This window comes from Lepisosteus platostomus, chromosome 25 (genome assembly GCF_059453375.1).
Source record: "Lepisosteus platostomus isolate fLepPlt1 chromosome 25, fLepPlt1.hap1, whole genome shotgun sequence".
Lineage (NCBI taxonomy): Eukaryota > Metazoa > Chordata > Actinopteri > Semionotiformes > Lepisosteidae > Lepisosteus > Lepisosteus platostomus.
The window spans coordinates 2,082,951-2,106,549 of record NC_142635.1 but is presented as its reverse complement, the minus strand read 5'-3'; the positions used below and the strand labels follow the sequence as shown (position 1 = coordinate 2,106,549).

Sequence of the window (23,599 nt, the reverse complement as noted above, 5' to 3'; positions counted from 1 at the left end):
TGCCTGAGGGGGGAGTGTCACCTCTGAGCCCCTCTTTGGTGGAGGAGGACCAGCCTGCTGGCCCCAGCACTGAGGACAAGGGTGAAGGTTGGGGGTCAAAAGTCACAGTCAGTACTGTAATACTGAAGTGGAGTCAAAACCCCGGTGTGAATAACAAGTAGGGTGAGACAGGTATGACTGCACTGGAGTCTGAGTTTATAATCAGAGTCACAGACACTGACAGAGCAGTCTGAGACTCTCCAGGCTGGACTGGACTGGGAGCTGGACTAGTTCTTCACTGGGATTATAATCAGACTCCACTGACACTGACAGAGCAGTCTGACACTCTCCAGGCTGGACTGGACTGACTGGACTGGGAGCTGGACTAGTTCTTCACTGGGATTATAATCAGACTCCACTGACACTGACAGAGCAGTCTGAGACTCTCCAGGCTGGACTGGGTTGACTGGACTGGGAGCTGGACTAGTTCTTCACTGGGATTATAATCAGACTCCACTGACACTGACAGAGCAGTCTGAGACTCTCCAGGCTGGACTGGACTGACTGGACTGGGAGCTGGATGAGTTCTTCACTGGGATTATAATCAGACTCCACTGACACTGACAGAGCAGTCTGAGACTCTCCAGGCTGGACTGGACTGACTGGACTGGGAGCTTGACTAGTTCTTCACTGGGATTATAATCAGACTCCACGGACACTGACAGAGCAGTCTGAGACTCTCCAGGCTGGACTGGACTGACTGGACTGGGAGCTGGACTAGTTCTTCACTGGGATTATAATCAGACTCCACTGACACTGCCAGAGCAGTCTGAGACTCTCCAGACTGGACTGGACTGGACTGACTGGACTGGGAGCTGGACTAGTTCTTCACTGGGATTATAATCAGACTCCACTGACACTGATAGAGCAGTTTGAGACTCTCCAGGCTGGACTGGACTGACTGGACTGGGAGCTGGACTAGTTCTTCACTGGGATAATAATCAGAGTCACTGCCACTGACAGAGCAGTCTGAGACTCTCCAGGCTGGACTGGACTGACTGGACTGGGAGCTGGACGAGTTCTTCACTGGGATTATAATCAGACTCCACTGACACTGACAGAGCAGTCTGAGACTCTCCAGGCTGGACTGGACTGACTGGACTGGGAGCTGGACTAGTTCTTCACTGGGATTATAATCAGACTCCACTGACACTGCCAGAGCAGTCTGAGACTCTCCAGGCTGGACTGGACTGACTGGACTGGGAGCTGGACTAGTTCTTCACTGGGATTATAATCAGACTCCACTGACACTGCCAGAGCAGTCTGAGACTCTCCAGGCTGGACTGGACTGACTGGACTGGGAGCTGGACGAGTTCTTCACTGGGATTATAATCAGACTCCACGGACACTGACAGAGCAGTCTGAGACTCTCCAGGCTGGACTGGGCTGACTGGACTGGGAGCTGGACGAGTTCTTCACTGGGATTATAATCAGACTCCACTGACACTGACAGAGCAGTCTGAGACTCTCCAGGCTGGACTGGACTGACTGGACTGGGAGCTGGACTAGTTCTTCACTGGGATTATAATCAGACTCCACGGACACTGACAGAGCAGTCTGAGACTCTCCAGGCTGGACTGGGCTGACTGGACTGGGAGCTGGACGAGTTCTTCACTGGGATTATAATCAGACTCCACTGACACTGCCAGAGCAGTCTGAGACTCTCCAGGCTGGACTGGACTGACTGGACTGGGAGCTGGACTAGTTCTTCACTGGGATTATAATCAGACTCCACTGACACTGCCAGAGCAGTCTGAGACTCTCCAGGCTGGACTGGACTGACTGGACTGGGAGCTGGACTAGGTCTTCACTGGGATTATAATCAGACTCCACTGACACTGCCAGAGCAGTCTGAGACTCTCCAGGCTGGACTGGACTGGAGTTCTTCCTGAAAGTACACATACAAACCCTGCTCTTCAAAACTTTTATTGTATTTATGAAAAATAATACTTACATATACAGATGTAGAGTATTTACAGAGAAGTGAGCGGTACATTTTACAAAAACAATTCATATGAGAGAGACGGGTGCGAGTCACAATACGATCGACATGTCATTTACGAGCTGCAAGAGAAACGGAGAAATTAAAAACACAGGACACAGTCTCGATACAGCCGAGAGAGGGGCAGACGCTCTCGACCCCGGAGCCGGGAGGAGGAGAGGGGAGGGGAGGGGAGAGGGGGCAGCGAGGCGCAGACAGGTGTGACCCCGCAGGGGGGAGAGTGGGACACTGCCCAGGGGCGGCGCCGCGGGTCGGTCACTCACACACACTCACACACACACACCCCCCGCCGGACACGGTCAGCGCCCGCACCGGGCCGAACCCCAGCGAGGCACACGGCCCGGCCTGGGTGGGGCTTGAGGAAGCGGGCGCCGAGCGTGCGCGGGGGGTCCCGAGGGGCCCGTCTCCGCGCTGCTGCAGCGTGAGCGAGCCCTGGACCAGCGGGCCAGCAGGGGGCTGTGAGAGAGCCCTCACCCACTGTCCCTGGCGAGGTCAGCCCTCTGTCTGACTGACCGGCTCTACACTGACTGACCAGCTCTACTCACAGACTGACCGCTGTGTCCTGTCTGACTGACCAGCTCTACACTGACTGACCAGCTCTACTCACAGACTGACCGCTGTGTCCTGTCTGACTGACCAGCTCTACTCACAGACTGACCAGCTCTACTCACAGACTGACCGCTGTGTCCTGTCTGACTGACCAGCTCTACTCACAGACTGACCAGCTCTACTCACAGACTGACCGCTGCCTCCTGTCTGACTGACCAGATCTACTCACAGACTGACCGCTGTGTCCTGTCTGACTGACCAGCTCTACTCACAGACTGACCGCTGTGTCCTGTCTGACTGACCAGCTCTACTCACAGACTGACCGCTGCCTCCTGTCTGACTGACCAGCTCTACTCACAGACTGACCAGATCTACTCACAGACTGACCGCTGCCTCCAGTCTGACTGACCAGCTCTACACAGACTGACCAGATCTACTCACAGACTGACCGCTGCCTCCTGTCTGACTGACCAGCTCTACTCACAGACTGACCGCTGTGTCCTGTCTGCAGTGCCGAGTGGCTCTACGCCTGGCCCTGCTGTCGCTGGACGCCCACACCGCTGACCGCGGCCCTGCGGCGGCTCGCAGCGCGGAGAGGGGACCCCGGGGACCCCGGGGCCGGGCAGCTCACGACTCGAACTCGAACCCCCCGCCGGCCTCCCCTTGCTCCCCCGACACCCCCCCCCCCCGAGGGCGCAGACCCGGGCGGACAGACAGAAGGACCCCTCCAGCGCCACGCCTCGTCCTCTCGCTCTGACACACACACGCACACGCACACACACACACACCGCACCGACGCACTCGGGCCCCGACGCTGGCGCCGCCCGGCCCACGGCCCCGCGCCGACACCAGAGCCCCGTCTTCCCGTCACGGCCCGGGAGGGGGAGGGGGAGGGGAAACAGGAGGCAGAGAGAGAGGGGAGACGGGGCAGGAAGGGGGGAATACAGGCAGCACTCCCCCTCACACCTCCAGCGCTCGGGCCTCACTGGGAGAAAAGGCTCTGGCTGGCAGAGCAGGGCAGAGGGGCGGTTTACACTGCCCCCTGCAGAGCCACTCCTGTCCCACCCCCCCGAACCTACCCCCACCTCCCCCAGGACAGGAGAAGCTTCCTGTGTGAATCCCACTGCTCAATCACTGCATGAGAACCTGTCCCCACAAGGGTGAACCCGTCCCCACAAGGGTGAACCCGCCCCAACGATAGTAAACCCGCCCCAACAAGGGTGAACCAGGCCCTACGAGAGTAAACCCGCCCCTACGATAGTAAACCCGCCCCAACAAGGGTGAACCAGGCCCTACGAGAGTAAACCCGCCCCTACGAGGATAAACCCGCCCCTACGAGGATAAACCCGCCCCTACGAGGATAAACCTGCCCCCATGAGGGTGAAACTGCCACTACGAGAGTAAACCCACCCCCACGAGGATAAACCCGCCCCCGCAAGGGTGAACCCGCCCCGCAAGGGTACGGAGCTGAAACACCCATCCTGGTCAGGAACGAACAGGACAAACTCAAGCGACGGGCGTCTCTACTGGCGGAAAAGGGCAAAGCAGATGTTGCCGCTCCAGCGCTGCCGGGGCCCACATGCCCGATCCTCGCCCCGCGGAGAGCATGCACTGGGGGAAACAAAACAAAAAAACCAAGCCGAGAAAGAGCAACGGGCGAACGGCGAGAGCGCTTGAGCCAGGGTGCTGGGGATCATGCACAAGCCGGGGACGCTGGAGAACTGGGGCGCAGGAGCGCAGGGGAGGAGGGAGGAGGAGGAGGAGGAGGAGGAGGAGGAGGGCAAGCGACCAGGGTAGAAAACTTACACAGGGAGAAAAAAATAAAAAAAATTTAAAAAACCTAACAATCTGCAATAAAAAGAGAAGAACCGCATACTGACAGGAATTCGCTCTCACTGCTAACTTGCCGGCTTGCTTCCTCTCAGCCGGAGCACCAGTCCCTTCCTTACCAGCCATTTTGGGTGTGGCTCAAGACACCGACGGGCGAGGACCACGGCCATTTTGGGTGTGGCACAAGACACCGACGGGCGAGGACCACGGCCATTTTGGATGTGGCACAAGACACCGACGGGCGAGGACCACGGCCATTTGGGGTGTGGCACCCAAGAGCCGCACCCCCACCCTCTCCCGCCAGAGGACCGGTGGTGGAGCTCTTCATCCTTCTGGCACGGCGGGCTCGGCCAGCCCCCGACCCCCCCGAGGTGGCGGAGCTGGGCGGCCATTTTGGGCGTGGCGCCCGCCGCGCCCCGCGGGGCCAGGCAGGCAGGCTTCTCGCCCCTCACAGTCACGTTAGCCGCGGCAAAGCTACAAGAGAACTTTTTCCCAAACCTGTCGACGGCGCGCAGTCGACGCAGACCAGCTGCGGCTCCCATTTCCTGGCGGCCGCTGGCGTGCTCTCCTCTCTCGTGGGGGGGTGGTGGTGGGGGAAATGACCTCGTGGCTGCGCCGCCAACGAGCGCCCCTCCCACCCTTCAGTCAAAAGCTTGGCGTGGCCACAGCCGGGGTGGCCAAGCTGCAAGAGACAAGACCTCTCCTCTCGCTCGCTCCCTCTCCCCCACCTGGTGCCGCGCGGCGGCGGCCATCTTGGGCGTGGCGGGGCTCCATCACATACAAACCGGGCAGGCAGCAGGCCTTCGGCGGCACGGCGAAGACAAAGTCTTTTGAGAAGGATTGGGGACGCCGGAGCGAGAGTTAGCCCTCCGTGGGGGGGGTGGGGGGTGGTGAGGATGAGGAGCTGGACAGCGGCCGTTTGCAGAGTGGCTGATTCTCAACGGATCTTTTTCCTCTTTTTTTTTTCCTACTACTTTTACACAGATGTCTTCGTGGGGCAGCTGCAAGCTTAGGGAAAGACAAAAATAGAATAATCTGTTAGCTCAGACCTCCTGCAGGGCGAAGAGGACGCTGCTGTACCCAAACTGTGTGCAAAGGTATAAACTCTCTCTATATACATGACTATACACCTATGTACAAGGTCATATAAAACACTGTGGCACAGCCTGAGTGTGCGCAAGAGTCCTTCCTGCGTCCAGCTGTCTGTCTGCAGAAGGCAGCAGGCGCCAGGGGACAGGAAGTGATGCGGCCGCCGCCGAGAGCTGGGCGGGCGGGCCTGTCTGCAGCGCCTGCGGTGGACAGGCACCGGTCCTCCGGTCCCTGCTGGCCGCTGTCTCGAGGGGGGGCGGCCCGCACTGCGTGTCTGGTGAGCACAGGCACCGTGCGGGGCCGCGGGGCCGCGGGGCCAGGCCCGCAGGGCTTCCTGGAGCGCCTGTGTGGGGCCCCACACCTGCACTGGCCTGGTCCACATGCCCTCCCTGCATCGGCGTGCTCCCGTGTCTCTGTCTCCATCTGTCAGCATACCCATCTCTCCGAGGGCCCGTCTGTCTCCGTCTCTCTGTCAGCGAGTCTGTGGTTACAGCCTGTCTGTCTCTCTCTCCGTCAGCGAGTCTGTGGTTACAGCCTGTCTGTCTCTCCGTCAGCGAGTCTGTGGTTACAGCCTGTCTCTCTCTCCGTCAGCGAGTCTGTGGTTACAGCCTGTCTGTCTCTCCGTCAGCGAGTCTGTGGTTACAGCCTGTCTCTCTCTCTGTCAGCGAGTCTGTGGTTACAGCCTGTCTCTCTCTCTGTCAGCGAGTCTGTGGTTACAGCCTGTCTGTCTCTCCGTCAGCGAGTCTGTGGTTACAGCCTGTCTCTCTCTCTGTCAGCGAGTCTGTGGTTACAGCCTGTCTGTCTCTCTCTCTGTCAGCGAGTCTGTGGTTACAGCCTGTCTGTCTCTCTCTCTGTCAGCGAGTCTGTGGTTACAGCCTGTCTCTCTCTCTGTCAGCGAGTCTGTGGTTACAGCCTGTCTCTTTGTCAGCGAGTCTGTGGTTACAGCCTGTCTGTCTCTCCGTCAGCGAGCCTGTGGTTACAGCCTGTCTGTCTGTCCGTCAGCGAGTCTGTGGTTACAGCCTGTCTGTCTCTCCGTCAGCGAGCCTGTGGTTACAGCCTGTCTGTCTCTCTGTCAGCGAGTCTGTGGTTACAGCCTGTCTGTCTCTCTGTCAGCGAGTCTGTGGTTACAGCCTGTCTGTCTCTCCGTCAGCGAGCCTGTGGTTACAGCCTGTCTGTCTGTCCGTCAGCGAGTCTGTGGTTACAGCCTGTCTGTCTCTCCGTCAGCGAGCCTGTGGTTACAGCCTGTCTGTCTCTCTGTCAGCGAGTCTGTGGTTACAGCCTGTCTGTCTCTCTGTCAGCGAGTCTGTGGTTACAGCCTGTCTGTCTCTCCGTCAGCGAGTCTGTGGTTACAGCCTGTCTGTCTCTCCGTCAGCGAGTCTGTGGTTACAGCCTGTCTGTCTCTCCGTCAGCGAGTCTGTGGTTACAGCCTGTCTGTCTCTCTGTCAGCGAGTCTGTGGTTACAGCCTGTCTCTCTGTCAGCGAGTCTGTGGTTACAGCCTGTCTGTCTCTCCGTCAGCGAGTCTGTGGTTACAGCCTGTCTGTCTCTCTGTCAGCGAGCCTGTGGTTACAGCCTGTCTGTCTCTCCGTCAGCGAGTCTGTGGTTACAGCCTGTCTGTCTCTCTGCCAGTATCTGGTTATTGCCTGTCTGTCCCTCTGCCAGTGTCTGTCAGTGTGCCCTTGACAACAGCCTGTCTCTCTCTGCCAGTGTCTGTCAGTGTGCCCTTGGAAACAGCCCGTCTCGTCTCTCTCTGCCGGCGCCGGGCAGCGATCCTGTCTCGCTGTGTCAGGATGCGGCAGCCATGGTCGAGGCGCTGGCCTTGCAGTCGATCTTGCTCGGGTCTCCCGGCAGGAAGGAGATGTTGAGAGCCGTCAGGAAGGAGCGACAGTCCTCAACCGAGGAGAAGGACAACACTGACTGGACGTAGTCTACTGGAACTGAGGGCCGGTACCTGAGAGACAGGAGAGAGATAGAGTTAATAACCCACTGGGACTGAGGGCAGGTACCTGAGAGACAGAGGACAGAGAGTTAATAACCCACTGGGACTGAGGGCAGGTACCTGAGAGACAGAGGACAGAGAGTTAATAACCCACTGGGACTGAGGGCCGGTACCTGAGAGACAGAGGAGAGAGATAGAGTTAATAACCCACTGGGACTGAGGGCCGGTACCTGAGAGACAGAGGACAGAGAGTTAATAACCCACTGGGACTGAGGGCCGGTACCTGAGAGACAGAGGAGAGAGATAGAGTTAATAACCCACTGGGACTGAGGGCCGGTACCTGAGAGACAGAGGACAGAGAGTTAATAACCCACTGGGACTGAGGGCCGGTACCTGAGAGACAGAGGACAGAGAGTTAATAACCCACTGGGACTGAGGGCCGGTACCTGAGAGACAGAGGACAGAGAGTTAATAACCCACTGGGACTGAGGGCCGGTACCTGAGAGACAGAGGACAGAGAGTTAATAACCCTCTGGGACTGAGGGCCGGTACCTGAGAGACAGAGGACAGAGAGTTAATAACCCTCTGGGACTGAGGGCCGGTACCTCAGACCCAGAGGGGAGAGAGAGTGAATTAACCCACTGGGGAGTGAACGATGGTTTCTGGGTTGGGGGAGAGATCAATATCTATACAGCGCACAGCCTTGCTGTACTCGCACACTTCTGTCACAAACAGACGCCGATCGGCACATACGTTTTCATCATGGCCCGGAGCGCGCCCCTCCTCTCCCGGTCCAGGAACTTGTCGATGAGGTAGGAGCCCATGCGCGGAGCGTCGCGGTACAGCAGGAAGAAGCGGCGGTAGTTGCCCAGCGCCCAGGCAGTGCGCAGGGAGAGGGCGTGGCTCACACACGTGTCCACGCGGAGGTCAGGGGTCAGGAAGGCCAGCTCTGTGGTCAGGTCTGAGCACATGAGAGAACAGGGGTGACCCCACGCTGCGCGATACCTGACCCACCTTCGACGGCAAGAACCGTCTCCGATTACATTGCGACTATCGACCTCCGACATCCGAGCTCTGGACCGATGCCGTGGATGAGGTTTAATTTATGAAGAGGCTAATATCCATCCTTCTTGTAACTGCCTGATCCAGTTCGGGATCGTGGGGGAGCCGGAGTCTATCCCAGCAAGCAATGGACGTAAGGCAGGGTACACCCTGGACAGGACGCCAGTCCCTCACAGGGTGGACACACACACTCACACCAGGGCCTGTTTTTTTCAGAAGCCACTTGACGTCCCAGCATGCCTCTGGACTGGAGCACATGGAGGAAACCAGACCCTACAGATACACCCCAAGAACTGGGCACCCCAGTGCTGCGAGACAGCAATCCTAACCACTGTCCCACCCGAAAAAAGAAAGCACTTTCTCTCAAAGTAGACAGAAAGGTTGAGCAAATACTGGTTAACCTGGATAAAACTGGTGCCGCTGTCTGAAGTGCTATGAAGTGCTACTCCTCAGGAGACTGCTTTCTGTTATTCTATCACGACTGAACGTGTACAAATATCATTCTGGATTCTGGGTAACTGGCGGAGCCGCACCTCCGGAGTTCTTGGTGAAGATGTAGTAGAGCAGGCGGTAGGCCGTGAATTCGCCCACGTTGCCGGAGGGGCAGTCCTTGTACAGGGCCTTCAGCTGGGTCTGGCACTGGTTGAACTCCTCGTGGTCACCCTGCAGGGAGGAGGGCGCCGTGAGTACGCACTCGCGGACACGAACACTGGCCCACCCTGACCACTGACACGCTGACCACACACTCACCAATACACCCTGACCACTGGCACGCTGACCACACAGACACTCACCGACACACCCTGACCTCACAGACACACCCTGACCACTGACAGGCTGACCACACACTCACCAATACACCCTGACCACTGACACGCCAACCACCCAGACACTCACCGACACACCCTGACCTCACAGACACTCACCGACACACCCTGACCACTGACACGCTGACCACACACTCACCAACACACCCTGACCACTGACACGCTGACCACACACTCACCAATACACCCTGACCACTGACACGCCGACCTCACAGACACTCACCAACACACCCTGACCACTGACACGCCAACCACCCAGACACTCACCGACACACCCTGACCTCACAGACACTCACCGACACACCCTGACCACTGACACGCTGACCACACACTCACCAACACACCCTGACCACTGACACGCTGACCACCCAGACACTCACCGACACACCCTGACCTCACACTCACCGACACACCCTGACCACTGACACGCTGACCACACACTCACCAACACACCCTGACCACTGACACGCTGACCACACAGACACTCACCAACACACCCTGACCACTGACACGCTGACCACACAGACACTCACCAACACACCCTGACCTCACAGACACTCACCGACACACCCTGACCACTGACACGCTGACCACACACTCACCAACACACCCTGACCACTGACACGCTGACCACACAGACACTCACCAACACACCCTGACCACTGACACGCTGACCACACAGACACTCACCAACACACCCTGACCACTGACACGCTGACCACACAGACACTCACCAACACACCCTGACCACTGACACGCTGACCACACACTCACCAACACACCCTGACCACTGACACGCTGACCACACACTCACCAACACACCCTGACCACTGACACGCTGACCACACAGACACTCACCAACACACCCTGACCACTGACACACTGACCACACAGACACTCACCAACACACCCTGACCACTGACACGCCGACCACACACTCACCAACACACCCTGACCACTGACACGCTGAACACACACTCACCAATACACCCTGACCACTGACACCCTGACCACACAGACACTCACCAACACACCCTGACCTCACAGACACTCACCAACACACCCTGACCACTGACACGCTGACCACACACTCACCAACACACCCTGACCACACAGACACTCACCAACACACCCTGACCACTGACACGCCGACCTCACAGACACTCACCAATACACCCTGACCACTGACACGCCGACCACACAGACACTCACCAACACACCCTGACCACTGACACGCCGACCTCACAGACACTCACCGACACACCCTGACCACTGACACGCTGACCACACACTCACCAACACACCCTGACCACTGACACGCTGACCACACACTCACCAATACACCCTGACCACTGACACCCTGACCACACAGACACTCACCAACACACCCTGACCACTGACACGCTGACCACACACTCACCAACACACCCTGACCACTGACACGCTGACCACAGACACTCACCAACACACCCTGACCACTGACACGCTGACCACACAGACACTCACCAACACACCCTGACCACTGACACGCTGACCACACACTCACCAACACACCCTGACCACTGACACGCTGACCACACACTCACCAATACACCCTGACCACTGACACGCCGACCTCACAGACACTCACCAACACACCCTGACCACTGACACGCCGACCTCACAGACACTCACCAATACACCCTGACCACTGACACCCTGACCACACAGACACTCACCAACACACCCTGACCACTGACACGCTGACCACACACTCACCAACACACCCTGACCACTGACACGCTGACCACAGACACTCACCAACACACCCTGACCACTGACACGCTGACCACACAGACACTCACCAACACACCCTGACCACTGACACGCTGACCACACACTCACCAACACACCCTGACCACTGACACGCTGACCACACACTCACCAACACACCCTGACCACTGACACGCTGACCACACACTCACCAATACACCCTGACCACTGACACGCCGACCACACAGACACTCACCAACACACCCTGACCACTGACACGCTGACCACACAGACACTCACCAACACACCCTGACCACTGACACGCTGACCACACACTCACCAACACACCCTGACCACTGACACGCTGACCACACAGACACTCACCAACACACCCTGACCACTGACACGCTGACCACACAGACACTCACCAACACACCCTGACCACTGACACGCTGACCACACACTCACCAACACACCCTGACCACTGACACGCCGACCACACACTCACCAACACACCCTGACCACTGACACGCCGACCACACAGACACTCACCAACACACCCTGACCACTGACACGCTGACCACACACTCACCAACACACCCTGACCACTGACACGCTGACCACACACTCACCAACACACCCTGACCACTGACACGCTGACCACACACTCACCAATACACCCTGACCACTGACACGCTGACCACACAGACACTCACCAACACACCCTGACCACTGACACGCTGACCACACAGACACTCACCAACACACCCTGACCACTGACACGCTGACCACACACTCACCAACACACCCTGACCACTGACACGCCGACCTCACAGACACTCACCAACACACCCTGACCACTGACACGCTGACCACACAGACACTCACCAACACACCCTGACCACTGACACGCCGACCACACACTCACCAACACACCCTGACCACTGACACGCTGACCACAGACACTCACCAACACACCCTGACCACTGACACGCTGACCACAGACACTCACCAACACACCCTGACCACTGACACGCCGACCACACAGACACTCGCTGACACGCTGACCACACAAGACACTCGCTGACACACCCTGACCACTGATGCACACTGACCACACAGACACACATCGACACACACTCAGACACACGCTCACGCACGCTGACGCGCCCACACATCGACACACACTCAGACACACTCTCACACACGCTGACACACGCTGACGCGCCCACACACCGACACACACTCAGACACACGCTCACGCACGCTGACGCGCCCACACACCGACACACACTCAGACACACGCTCACGCACGCTGACGCGCCCACACATCGACACACACTCAGACACACGCTGACGCGCCCACACATCGACACACACAGCGACACACACTCAGACGCACGCTCACGCACGCTGACGTGCCCACACATTGACACACACAGCGACGCACACTCAGACACACGCTCACACACGCTGACGCGCCCACACATTGACACACACAGTGACGCACACTCAGACACACACTCAGACGCACGCTGACGCGCCCACACATCGACACACGCAGTGACACACACTCAGACGCACGCTGACGCGCCCACACATCGACACACGCAGTGACGCACACTCAGACACACGCTCACGGACGCTGACGTGCCCACACATCGACACACACTCAGAGGAAGGGACACTGACCTTCTCCAGAGCGATGCGTGCATGGGTCTCGTACACCTCCACCGTGAAGTCCGTGCGCACTCCCTGAACCTGCAGAGAGAGAGTGAGAGAGCACATTGTGAGCTCCTGCCGTACAGAGAGTGAGGGAGTGACAGAGGAGTGCGGCACTCACTGTGAGGTCCTGTCGTATCGACTTCATCTGCTCACAGGCGTATGGGTAGTCCTGGTTGGTCTTCCAGTGAGCTTTCACAGCCAGGAGAGATTTCTTCAGCACCTGAGAGAGAGCGAGTCAGCGAGAGGGTGAGTCAGTGAGAGAGAGTGAGAATCAGTGAGAGGGTGAGAATCAGTGAGAGTGAGAGGGTGAGAATCGGTGAGAGAGAGCGAGAGGGTGAGTCAGTGAGAGGGTGAGAAGCGGTGAGAGTGAATGAGTCAGTGAGAGGGTGAGAAGCAGTGAGAGGGTGAATGAGTCAGTGAGAGTGAGAGGGTGAGAAGCAGTGAGAGGGTGAATGAGTCAGTGAGAGGGTGAGAAGCAGTGAGAGGGTGAATGAGTCAGTGAGAGGGTGAGAAGCAGTGAGAGTGAATGAGTCTGAGAGGGTGAAGCAGTGAGAGTGAATGAGTCAGAGGGTGAAGCAGTGAGAGAGTGAATGAGTCAGTGAGAGGGTGAGTCAGTGAGAGGGTGAGTCAGTGAGAGGGTGAATGAGTCAGTGAGAGGGTGAATGAGTCAGTGAGGGTGAGAAGCAGTGAGAGGGTGAACGAGTCAGTGAGAGGGTGAACGAGTCAGTGAGAGAGTGAACGAGTCAGTGAGAGAGTGAACGAGTCAGTGAGGGTGAGAAGCAGTGAGAGGGTGAATGAGTCAGTGAGAGTGAACGAGTCAGTGAGGGTGAGAAGCAGTGAGAGGGTGAACGAGTCAGTGAGAGGGTGAATGAGTCAGTGAGGGTGAGAAGCAGTGAGAGGGTGAACGAGTCAGTGAGGGTGAGAAGCAGTGAGAGGGTGAACGAGTCAGTGAGAGGGTGAACGAGTCAGTGAGAGGGTGAACGAGTCAGTGAGGGTGAGAAGCAGTGAGAGGGTGAACGAGTCAGTGAGAGGGTGAACGAGTCAGTGAGGGTGAGAAGCAGTGAGAGGGTGAACGAGTCAGCCCCAGAGGGAGCGTGAGTTAGTCAGGGACTCACAGCCACGGGCCGGACGGTGGCGGGGTCTGGGGCGCAGGTGAGCCTCAGGTAGGTCTTGGTGATGTCCTGGCAGGTGCCCACGATGGTGCAGTCCTCCCAGCTCAGCCCGTCGGCAGAGGGCGCCGCCAGGGCGCTGGAGGCGCCGATGTTGAGGACCAGCGGCTCGGTGCGCAGCTTCTTGACCGCGCCGCCCGCCGCCGCCCCCGTGTTGAAGCGCGCCGCCCGGCTCTGCTTCTTCGCCTCGCGCTGCGGGTCCTCGAAGTCCAGCCCCGCGCCGCCCGCCGCCTTGCGCCGCTTCTGGGGGCCGGCCGCGCCCGGCTCGTCCGCGTTCCTGCCCGGACAGCCAGCGAGAGCACAGCGTCGGCAAGACCGGCAGGGCCAGGGCCAGCGCCGGCGCCGGCTCGGGAACGGGGCAGGACGCCAGTCCATCGCAGGGCAGGCAGACTCGCACACTCGCACACAGACACGCAGGCTCACTCGCAATCACACCAGGGCCGCTTTTCTCTGGTGTGAGCGACGCTTGACCAGAACACGCCCCCTCCGCGCGGACAGCCCCCCCGGGACCCGGCACGATCTCCCCGCCCTCACCTGCGCCCCCGGTTGGCTCGCCCGCCCCGGCCTCGCCCCCTCTCTCCTCCCCTGCCCCTCTCTCGGTCTGCGCCTCTGCCCCGGCCCCCCTTCTGGTTCCGGCGGGAGATCTGGGGCCGGAGGTCGCTGGAGATGCTGCTGTCCGACTGGGAGCCCGAGTCACTGCGGGGGGGTGGCGGAGAGAGAAGGTGAAAAACTCCAGACAGATCTGGGGCGACCCCCCCCCCCCCCCCCCGAGCCCCGCTGCTCCTCTTACCTCCTGTGGTGCCTCTGGCCTCGGTCCCGGTGCCTCTGGTTGCCGTGGCGATGGGGGGAGGGGGACCGGGAGCGGGAGGTCGAGGAGGAGGAGCTGGAGGAAGGGCTCCTCTGGCTGGAGAACACGTTCCGGTAGTTGCCCAGCCTAGCCCCGCCCCCGCGGCCCCGCCCGGCCCCGCCCCCCGCCCCTCCGCGGCCAATCGGCTCCGAGCCCCTCTGGGGGACCGCCTCCCAGCGCGACGGCTTGGGTTTCAGCCTGGCGGGGAGAGAGGGGAGAGAGGGGCTCACCCAGGTCCTCCGACCGCGAGCTGCAGCATCAGCATCTCCACAGCAGCGCATCTCACAGGGCACGTACAGAGCTCAGGGACTCTCACTCTGGAAGGGTGAGGGGTGAGGGAGAGACTCACTCTGGCGGGGTGGGGGGTGGGTGTGAGGGGACTCACTCTGGCGGGGTGTGGGGTGAGGGGAGAGACTCACTCTGGCGGGGTGAGGGGTGGGTGTGAGGGGAGAGACTCACTCTGGTGGGGTGGGGTGAGGGAGAGACTCACTCTGGTGGGGTGGGGGGTGTGGGGTGAGGGAGAGACTCACTCTGGTGGGGTGGGGGGTGTGGGGTGAGGGGAGAGACTCACTCTGGCGGGGTGAGGGGTGGGTGTGAGGGAGAGACTCACTCTGGCGGGGTGTGGGGTGGGTGTGAGGGGAGAGAATCACTCTGGCAGGGTGTGGGGTGGGTGTGAGGGGAGAGACTCACTCTGGCGGGGTGTAGGGTGAGGGAGAGACTCACTCTGGCGGGGTGGGGGGTGGGTGTGAGGGGAGAGACTCACTCTGGCGGGGTGAGGGGTGGGTGTGAGGGGAGAGAATCACTCTGGCAGGGTGTGGGGTGGGTGTGAGGGGAGAGACTCACTCTGGCGGGGTGTAGGGTGAGGGAGAGACTCACTCTGGCGGGGTGGGGGGTGGGTGTGAGGGGAGAGACTCACTCTGGCGGGGTGTGGGGTGAGGGTGAGACTCACTCTGGCGGGGTGTGGGGTGAGGGGAGAGACTCACTCTGGCGGGGTGGGGGGTGGGTGTGAGGGGAGAGACTCACTCTGGCGGGGTGTGGGGTGGGTGTGAGGGGAGAGACTCACTCTGGCGGGGTGTGGGGTGGGTGTGAGGGGAGAGACTCACTCTGGCGGGGTGGGGGGTGAGGGTGAGGGGAGAGACTCACTCTGGCGGGGTGGGGGGTGTGGGGAGAGACTCACTCTGGCGGGGTGTGGGGTGGGTGTGAGGGGAGAGACTCACTCTGGCGGGGTGGGGGGTGAGGGTGAGGGGAGAGACTCACTCTGGCGGGGTGGGGGGTGTGGGGAGAGACTCACTCTGGCGGGGTGTGGGGTGAGGGTGAGGGGAGAGACTCACTCTGGCGGGGTGGGGGGTGGGTGTGAGGGGAGAGACTCACTCTGGCGGGGTGTGGGGTGAGGGTGAGACTCACTCTGGCGGGGTGTGGGGTGAGGGGAGAGACTCACTCTAGCGGGGTGGGGGGTGGGTGTGAGGGGAGAGACTCACTCTGGCGGGGTGTGGGGTGGGTGTGAGGGGAGAGACTCACTCTGGCGGGGTGTGGGGTGGGTGTGAGGGGAGAGACTCACTCTGGCGGGGTGTGGGGTGGGTGTGAGGGGAGAGACTCACTCTGGCGGGGTGTGGGGTGAGGGTGAGGGGAGAGACTCACTCTGGCGGGGTGTGGGGTGGGTGTGAGGGGAGAGACTCACTCTGGCGGGGTGTGGGGTGGGTGTGAGGGGAGAGACTCACTCTGGCGGGGTGGGGGGTGAGGGTGAGGGGAGAGACTCACTCTGGCGGGGTGGGGGGTGTGGGGAGAGACTCACTCTGGCGGGGTGTGGGGTGAGGGTGAGGGGAGAGACTCACTCTGGCGGGGTGTGGGGTGGGTGTGAGGGGTGAGGGGAGAGACTCACTCTGGCGGGGTGTGGGGTGGGTGTGAGGGGTGAGGGGAGAGACTCACTCTGGCGGGGTGTGGGTGTGAGGGGTGAGGGGAGAGACTCACTCTGGCGGGGTGTGGGGTGAGGGGAGAGACTCACTCTGGCGGGGTGTGGGGTGAGGGGAGAGACTCACTCTGGCGGGGTGGGGGGTGTGGGTGAGGGGAGAGACTCACTCTGGCGGGGTGTGGGGTGAGGGGAGAGACTCACTCTGGCGGGGTGGGGGGTGTGGGGTGAGGGGAGAGACTCACTCTGGCGGGGTGAGGGGTGGGTGTGAGGGTGAGACTCACTCTGGCGGGGTGGGGGGTGAGGGTGAGGGGAGAGACTCACTCTGGCGGGGTGTGGGGTGAGGGGAGAGACTCACTCTAGCGGGGTGTGGGGTGGGTGTGAGGGGAGAGACTCACTCTGGCGGGGTGTGGGGTGGGTGTGAGGGGAGAGACTCACTCTGGCGGGGTGAGGGGAGAGGGGAGAGACTCACTCTAGCGGGGTGTGGGGTGGGTGTGAGGGAGAGACTCACTCTGGCGGGGTGTGGGGTGGGTGTGAGGGGAGAGACTCACTCTGGCGGGGTGAGGGTGAGGGGAGAGACTCACTCTGGCGGGGTGGGGGGTGGGTGTGAGGGGAGAGACTCACTCTGGCGGGGTGTGGAGTGAGGGTGAGGGGAGAGACTCACTCTGGCAGGGTGTGGAGTGAGGGTGAGGGGAGAGACTCACTCTGGCAGGGTGTGGGGTGAGGGTGAGGGGTGAGACTCACTCTGGCGGGGTGTGAGGGGTGAGGGGAGAGACTCACTCTGGCAGCGGCTCGTGGCTCCAGTCGATGGTGTAGGCCGTGCCGTCCTGCAGGCGGCCCTGCAGCACCTCCTTCAGCACCTTCTCCGTGCGGTCCTTGTCCTCCTCCGACTCGCAGGCCGTGAAGCAGCGCTGCACGTACTCCTTCATGGCCTGGGGCCAGTCCTGCGGCCTGGGGGGACAGACCGCCTGGGGCTGAGAGCGAGGACAGGCCAGCTTCCTACAACAGGCCCCTCCCGGGGCGCGGACAGAGAGAAATGACCAGAACTCGTGCCCCCTGTCCTTACCGGCTCTGCGACGTCACAGACTGGTTAGCCAGCACGCTGTTCTGCTCTCCTGACAGGAAGCTCTGGTTGGCCATGACATAGGGGCGCTTGGGAAGATTGAACTTCACCGCCCCAGTGCCTGGAGCCTCTGTGAAACAGTGTGAAGGAAATGCAAGAGTCAATACAGCACAGAGACACTGACTGACTGACTGGACACTACAGCACAGAGACACTGACTGACTGACTGGACACTACAGCACAGAGACACTGACTGACTGACTGGACACTACAGCACAGAGACACTGACTGACTGACTGGACACTACAGCACAGAGACACTGACTGACTGACTGGACACTACAGCACAGAGACACTGACTGACTGACTGGACACTACAGCACAGAGACACTGACTGACTGGACACTACAGCACAGAGACACTGACTGACTGGACACTACAGCACAGAGACACTGACTGACTGACTGGACACTACAGCACAGAGACACTGACTGACTGACTGGACACTACAGCACAGAGACACTGACTGACTGACTGGACACTACAGCACAGAGACACTGACTGACTGACTGGACACTACAGCACAGAGACACTGACTGACTGACTGGACACTACAGCACAGAGACACTGACTGACTGACTGGACACTACAGCACAGAGACACTGACTGACTGACTGGACACTACAGCACAGAGACACTGACTGACTGACTGGACACTACAGCACAGAGACACTGACTGACTGACTGGACACTACAGCACAGAGACACTGACTGACTGACTGGACACTACAGCACAGAGACACTGACTGACTCACTGGACACTACAGCACAGAGACACTGACTGACTCACTGGACACTACAACACAGTGACCCTGACTGACTGACTGGACACTACAGCACAGTGACCCTGACTGACTGGACACTACAGCACAGAGACACTGACTGACTGACTGGACACTACAGCACAGAGACACTGACTGACTGGACACTACAGCACAGAGACACTGACTGACTGACTGGACACTACAGCACAGAGACACTGACTGACTGACTGGACACTACAGCACAGTGACCCTGACTGACTGACTGGACACTACAGCACAGTGACCCTGACTGACTGGACACTACAGCACAGAGACACTGACTGACTGACTGGACACTACAGCACAGTGACCCTGACTGACTGACTGGACACTACAGCACAGTGACCCTGACTGACTGGACACTACAGCACAGAGACACTGACTGACTCACTGGACACTACAGCACAGTGACCCTGACTGACTGACTGGACACTACAGCACAGTGACCCTGACTGACTGACTGGACACTACAGCACAGAGACCCTGACTGGACACACTGGACACACAGCACAGAGACACTGACTGGACACACTGGACAGACTCACGTTTCATACGGTGCCACAGCTGCTGCCCGGGCTTGTTGCCCTTCTTGTTTCCTGCCTCTCCTGCCCCTCCTGCGTACTGGGGTGCCTGCAAGGGGGGGTTGTTCTGCCCGTAACTGCCCTGGTACCCCCCCATGTTGCCCTGCCCATAGGCCGGGCGGCACTGCCCCTGACCGTGGCTGTTCTGATACCCCCGCATCTGGCCGCCGTTACTGCCCTCGTTCCCTTGGTAACCCATATTCTGCCCCGCAGAATAGGGGCCCCCCTGATACCCGCCCACCGCGCCCCCACTCCCGCTGGCGCCCCCAGGCCCCTGGGAGGGAGGAGGGGGGTACTGGGCATTCGGAGGCGGGGGCAGAGGCGGAGGGGGAGGGGGGGGAGGCTGCTCGGATGCCCCGGGGCTCTGCGGGGGGGGCTGGGGGGCAGTAGGGGTAGATGGCTGGGATTGATTGGGGTAGGAGGAGGAAGACGAGGAGGAGTCTTCCATCCCAGACATGGACGAGGCCTGGAGACAGAGGAAAAAGAGTTAATACACACTGACCAACTGGACACTCAACACAGTGACACTGACTGACTGGACACTACAGCACAGTGACCCTGACTGACTGACTGGACACTACAGCACAGAGACACTGACTGACTGACTGGACACTACAGCACAGTGACACTGACTGACTGACTGGACACTACAGCACAGAGACACTGACTGACTGACTGGACACTACAGCACAGAGACACTGACTGACTGACTGGACACTACAGCACAGAGACACTGACTGACTGGACACTACAGCACAGTGACCCTGACTGACTGACTGGACACTACAGCACAGAGACACTGACTGACTGACTGGACACTACAGCACAGAGACACTGACTGACTGACTGGACACTACAGCACAGAGACCCTGACTGACTGACTGGACACTACAGCACAGTGACCCTGACTGACTGACTGGACACTACAGCACAGAGACACTGACTGACTGGACACTACAGCACAGAGACACTGACTGACTGGACACTACAGCACAGAGACCCTGACTGACTGACTGGACACTACAGCACAGAGACCCTGACTGACTGACTGGACACTACAGCACAGAGACCCTGACTGACTGACTGGACACTACAGCACAGTGACCCTGACTGACTGACTGGACACTACAGCACAGAGACACTGACTGACTGACTGGACACTACAGCACAGAGACCCTGACTGACTGACTGGACACTACAGCACAGTGACCCTGACTGACTGACTGGACACTACAGCACAGTGACCCTGACTGACTGACTGGACACTACAGCACAGAGACACTGACTGACTGGACACTACAGCACAGTGACCCTGACTGACTGGACACTGGGTTACCTGTGCCGTGGGAGTGCTGGGTGTCTGGTAGGATCCTGGAACAGCGTACTGACCCTGGGGATAGCCGCCTCCATACTGAGGAGAGACACAGAGAGGAGTCACTGTCACAGCACACTCACCGGGGGGCTGCGGGGGCAGGTGTGTACTCACCGGGGGGCAGGTGTGTACTCACCGGGGGGCTGCGGGGGCAGGTGTGTACTCACCGGGGGGCTGCGGGGGCAGGTGTGCACTCACCGGGGGGCTGCGGGGGCAGGTGTGTACTCACCGGGGGGCAGCGGGGGCAGGTGTGTACTCACCGGGGGGCAGCGGGGGCAGGTGTGTACTCACCGGGGGGCAGGTGTGTACTCACCGGGGGGCAGCGGGGGCAGGTGTGTACTCACCGGGGGGCAGGTGTGTACTCACCGGGGGGCAGGTGTGTACTCACCGGGGGGCTGCAGGGGCAGGTGTGTACTCACCGGGGGACAGCTGGGGCAGGTGAGTGCTCAAGGGGGGCAGCAGGGGCAGGTGTGCACTCACCGGGGGCTGCAGGGGCAGGTGAGTGCTCAAGGGGGGCAGCAGGGACAGGTGTGCACTCAAGGGGGGCTGCAGGGGCAGGTGTGTACTCACCGGGGGGCAGCGGGGGCAGGTGTGCGCTCACCGGGGGGCAGCGGGGGCAGGTGTGTACTCACCGGGGGACAGCTGGGGCAGGTGAGTGCTCAGGGGGGCAGCGGGGGCAGGTGTGTACTCACCGGGGGGCTGCAGGGGCAGGTGTGTACTCACCGGGGGGCAGCGGGGGCAGGTGTGCACTCAGGGGGGCAGCGGGGGCAGGTGTGTACTCACCGGGGGGCAGCGGGGGCAGGTGTGCACTCACCGGGGGGCAGCGGGGGCAGGTGTGTACTCACCGGGGGGCTGCAGGGGCAGGTGTGTACTCACCGGGGGGCAGCGGGGGCAGGTGTGCACTCACCGGGGGGCAGCGGGGGCAGGTGTGTACTCACCGGGGGGCTGCAGGGGCAGGTGTGTACTCACCGGGGGGCAGCGGGGGCAGGTGTGCGCTCAGGGGGGCAGCGGGGGCAGGTGTGTACTCACCGGGGGGCTGCAGGGGCAGGTGTGTACTCACCGGGGGGCAGCGGGGGCAGGTGTGCACTCAGGGGGGCAGCGGGGGCAGGTGTGTACTCACCGGGGGGCAGCGGGGGCAGGTGTGCACTCAGGGGGGCAGCGGGGGCAGGTGTGCACTCACCGGGGGGCAGCGGGGGCAGGTGTGTACTCACCGGGGGGCAGCGGGGGCAGGTGTGCACTCAGGGGGGCAGCGGGGGCAGGTGTGCACTCACCGGGGGGCAGCGGGGGCAGGTGTGTACTCACCGGGGGGCAGCGGGGGCAGGTGTGCACTCACCGGGGGGCAGCGGGGGCAGGTGTGTACTCACCGGGGGGCAGCGGGGGCAGGTGTGTACTCACCGGGGGGCAGCGGGGGCAGGTGTGCACTCACCGGGGGGCTGCGGGGGCAGGTGTGCACTCACCGGGGGGCTGCAGGGGCAGGTGAGTGCTCAAGGGGGGCAGCAGGGGCAGGTGTGCACTCAAGGGGGGCTGCAGGGGCAGGTGTGTACTCACCGGGGGGCAGCGGGGGCAGGTGTGCACTCAGGGGGGCAGCGGGGGCAGGTGTGCACTCACCGGGGCCATGGGGTAGTAGTAGCCATAGGGGTAGGCGTAGCCACTGTACTGCTGCTGGCTCTGCTGGTACCACTGGTAGTACTGCTGCTGCAGGGCTGCGGAGTCCGTCACCGGCGTCTGGTACTGCCCAGCCTGCGGACACAGAGCGGACCGCCCTCAGCTCAGGCGCTGATCCCCACCCCCCAGGCCCGGTCGGACTCGAGAGTGGCCGCTCACCTGCGCCGTGCTGTGACCGGACTGCGTGGTCTTGGTGCTGCCCAGGCTCTTGCTGATGGAGGCCAGAGCCTGACGGGCCTTCTCCCACTCCGGGTTCTCATGGACCGGGCCTTCAGAACCAGGACTGAAGGACCTGAGGGACAGAGAGGTTAACACAGACCGCCTGAGGCAGGCTGTGGTCTCTGAGCCTGTCCTCTCTGGACACCCAGACCTGTCTGTGTCCAGTGTCTCTGGCCAGGCTCTGGTCTCTGAGCCTGTCCTCTCTGGACACTCAGATCTGTCTGTGTCCAGTGTCTCTGGCCAGGCTGTGGTCTCTGAGCATGTCCTCTCTGGACACTCAGATCTGTCTGTGTCCAGTGTCTCTGGCCAGGCTGTGGTCTCTGAGCCTGTCCTCTCTGGACACCCAGATCTGTCTGTGTCCAGTGTCTCTGGCCAGGCTGTGGTCTCTGAGCCTGTCCTCTCTGGACAGTCAGGTCTGTCTGTGTCCAGCTACTATAGCCAGATCGTGGCTCTCTGGACAGCCAGGTCTGTGTATCGGTCCGTCCAGAACAACGGCGGCTGACGAGCACTAACGGGGTGGCCCGACACACGCCTTGAGCGCAGCAAAGGCATCGAAAACCAGACCTTACACCCCGCAATCCCCCCCCAGAATAAACACCGGCACCCCCTCTCAGCTCGGCCCAGCCACAGGCCTGCCCCTAACCCGCTGAAGCCGGCAGTCTCACCAGCTGGCAGCTTGATTCGTCTGGGTAGAGTTGGCAGCCATTTCCTCCGCGGGCCCGACCCGCCTCCGACCCGCAACACCCGGACCCGAGGCCTCTCTGCCGCGGCTCTGGGCGGCTTCCCTGTCGCTCCGCCGGAGACCGGCTCCAAGACACAGGCTGAAAGGAAAGGGAACGGCGACCCCTCGAACATAAAACGAGGAAAATAATTCTAAAAAAATAACCGACGCTTCCAGAAACAACACCGGGGAGTCGGATTCGCAAACAAAATGGCGGCCGGTCACGGCCTAGCAGGAGGCTCGTCATTGGAGGAAAGCCGGCCTGACCAGCCCGGAAAGGCCCGCCTACCGAGGGCGAAAGCAGACGCGTCATTTGCCTCCTGAGGTGGCAATCAGTCAACTAGCCCCACCCCCGCCTGGGAAGCGAGAGGGTTCATTGCAC

The 23,599-nt window shown here is 60.7% G+C and overlaps 1 protein-coding gene across 21 annotated transcripts; it reads right to left on the bottom strand.

Annotated features, from left to right (window-relative positions):
* Window positions 1–1,949: 1,949 nt before the first annotated feature.
* Window positions 1,950–23,489, bottom strand: leng8 (leukocyte receptor cluster (LRC) member 8). 21 transcript variants are annotated; one of them, XR_015930336.1, is made up of 16 exons: window positions 23,162–23,477; window positions 22,437–22,569; window positions 22,221–22,352; window positions 20,577–20,651; window positions 19,205–19,706; window positions 17,801–17,927; window positions 17,515–17,685; window positions 14,772–15,026; window positions 14,516–14,677; window positions 13,928–14,258; window positions 12,931–13,032; window positions 12,780–12,848; window positions 9,042–9,171; window positions 8,200–8,407; window positions 2,709–7,458; window positions 1,950–2,665 (listed from the first exon to the last, which is right to left on the bottom strand). XR_015930336.1 is itself a non-coding variant. In XM_088619787.1 (15 exons), the coding sequence occupies exons 1-15, from the start codon at window positions 23,200–23,202 to the stop codon at window positions 7,293–7,295; spliced, it is 2,604 nt and encodes an 867-aa protein (XP_088475913.1). In that variant the 5' UTR covers window positions 23,203–23,477; the 3' UTR covers window positions 1,950–7,292. The 21 variants fall into 21 exon arrangements, 2 of the variants coding, with proteins under 2 accessions (XP_088475913.1, XP_088475915.1); XR_015930338.1 differs by having other exon boundaries at window positions 1,950–2,603; XR_015930342.1 differs by having other exon boundaries at window positions 1,950–2,681; window positions 2,773–7,458.
* Window positions 23,490–23,599: the final 110 nt, after the last annotated feature.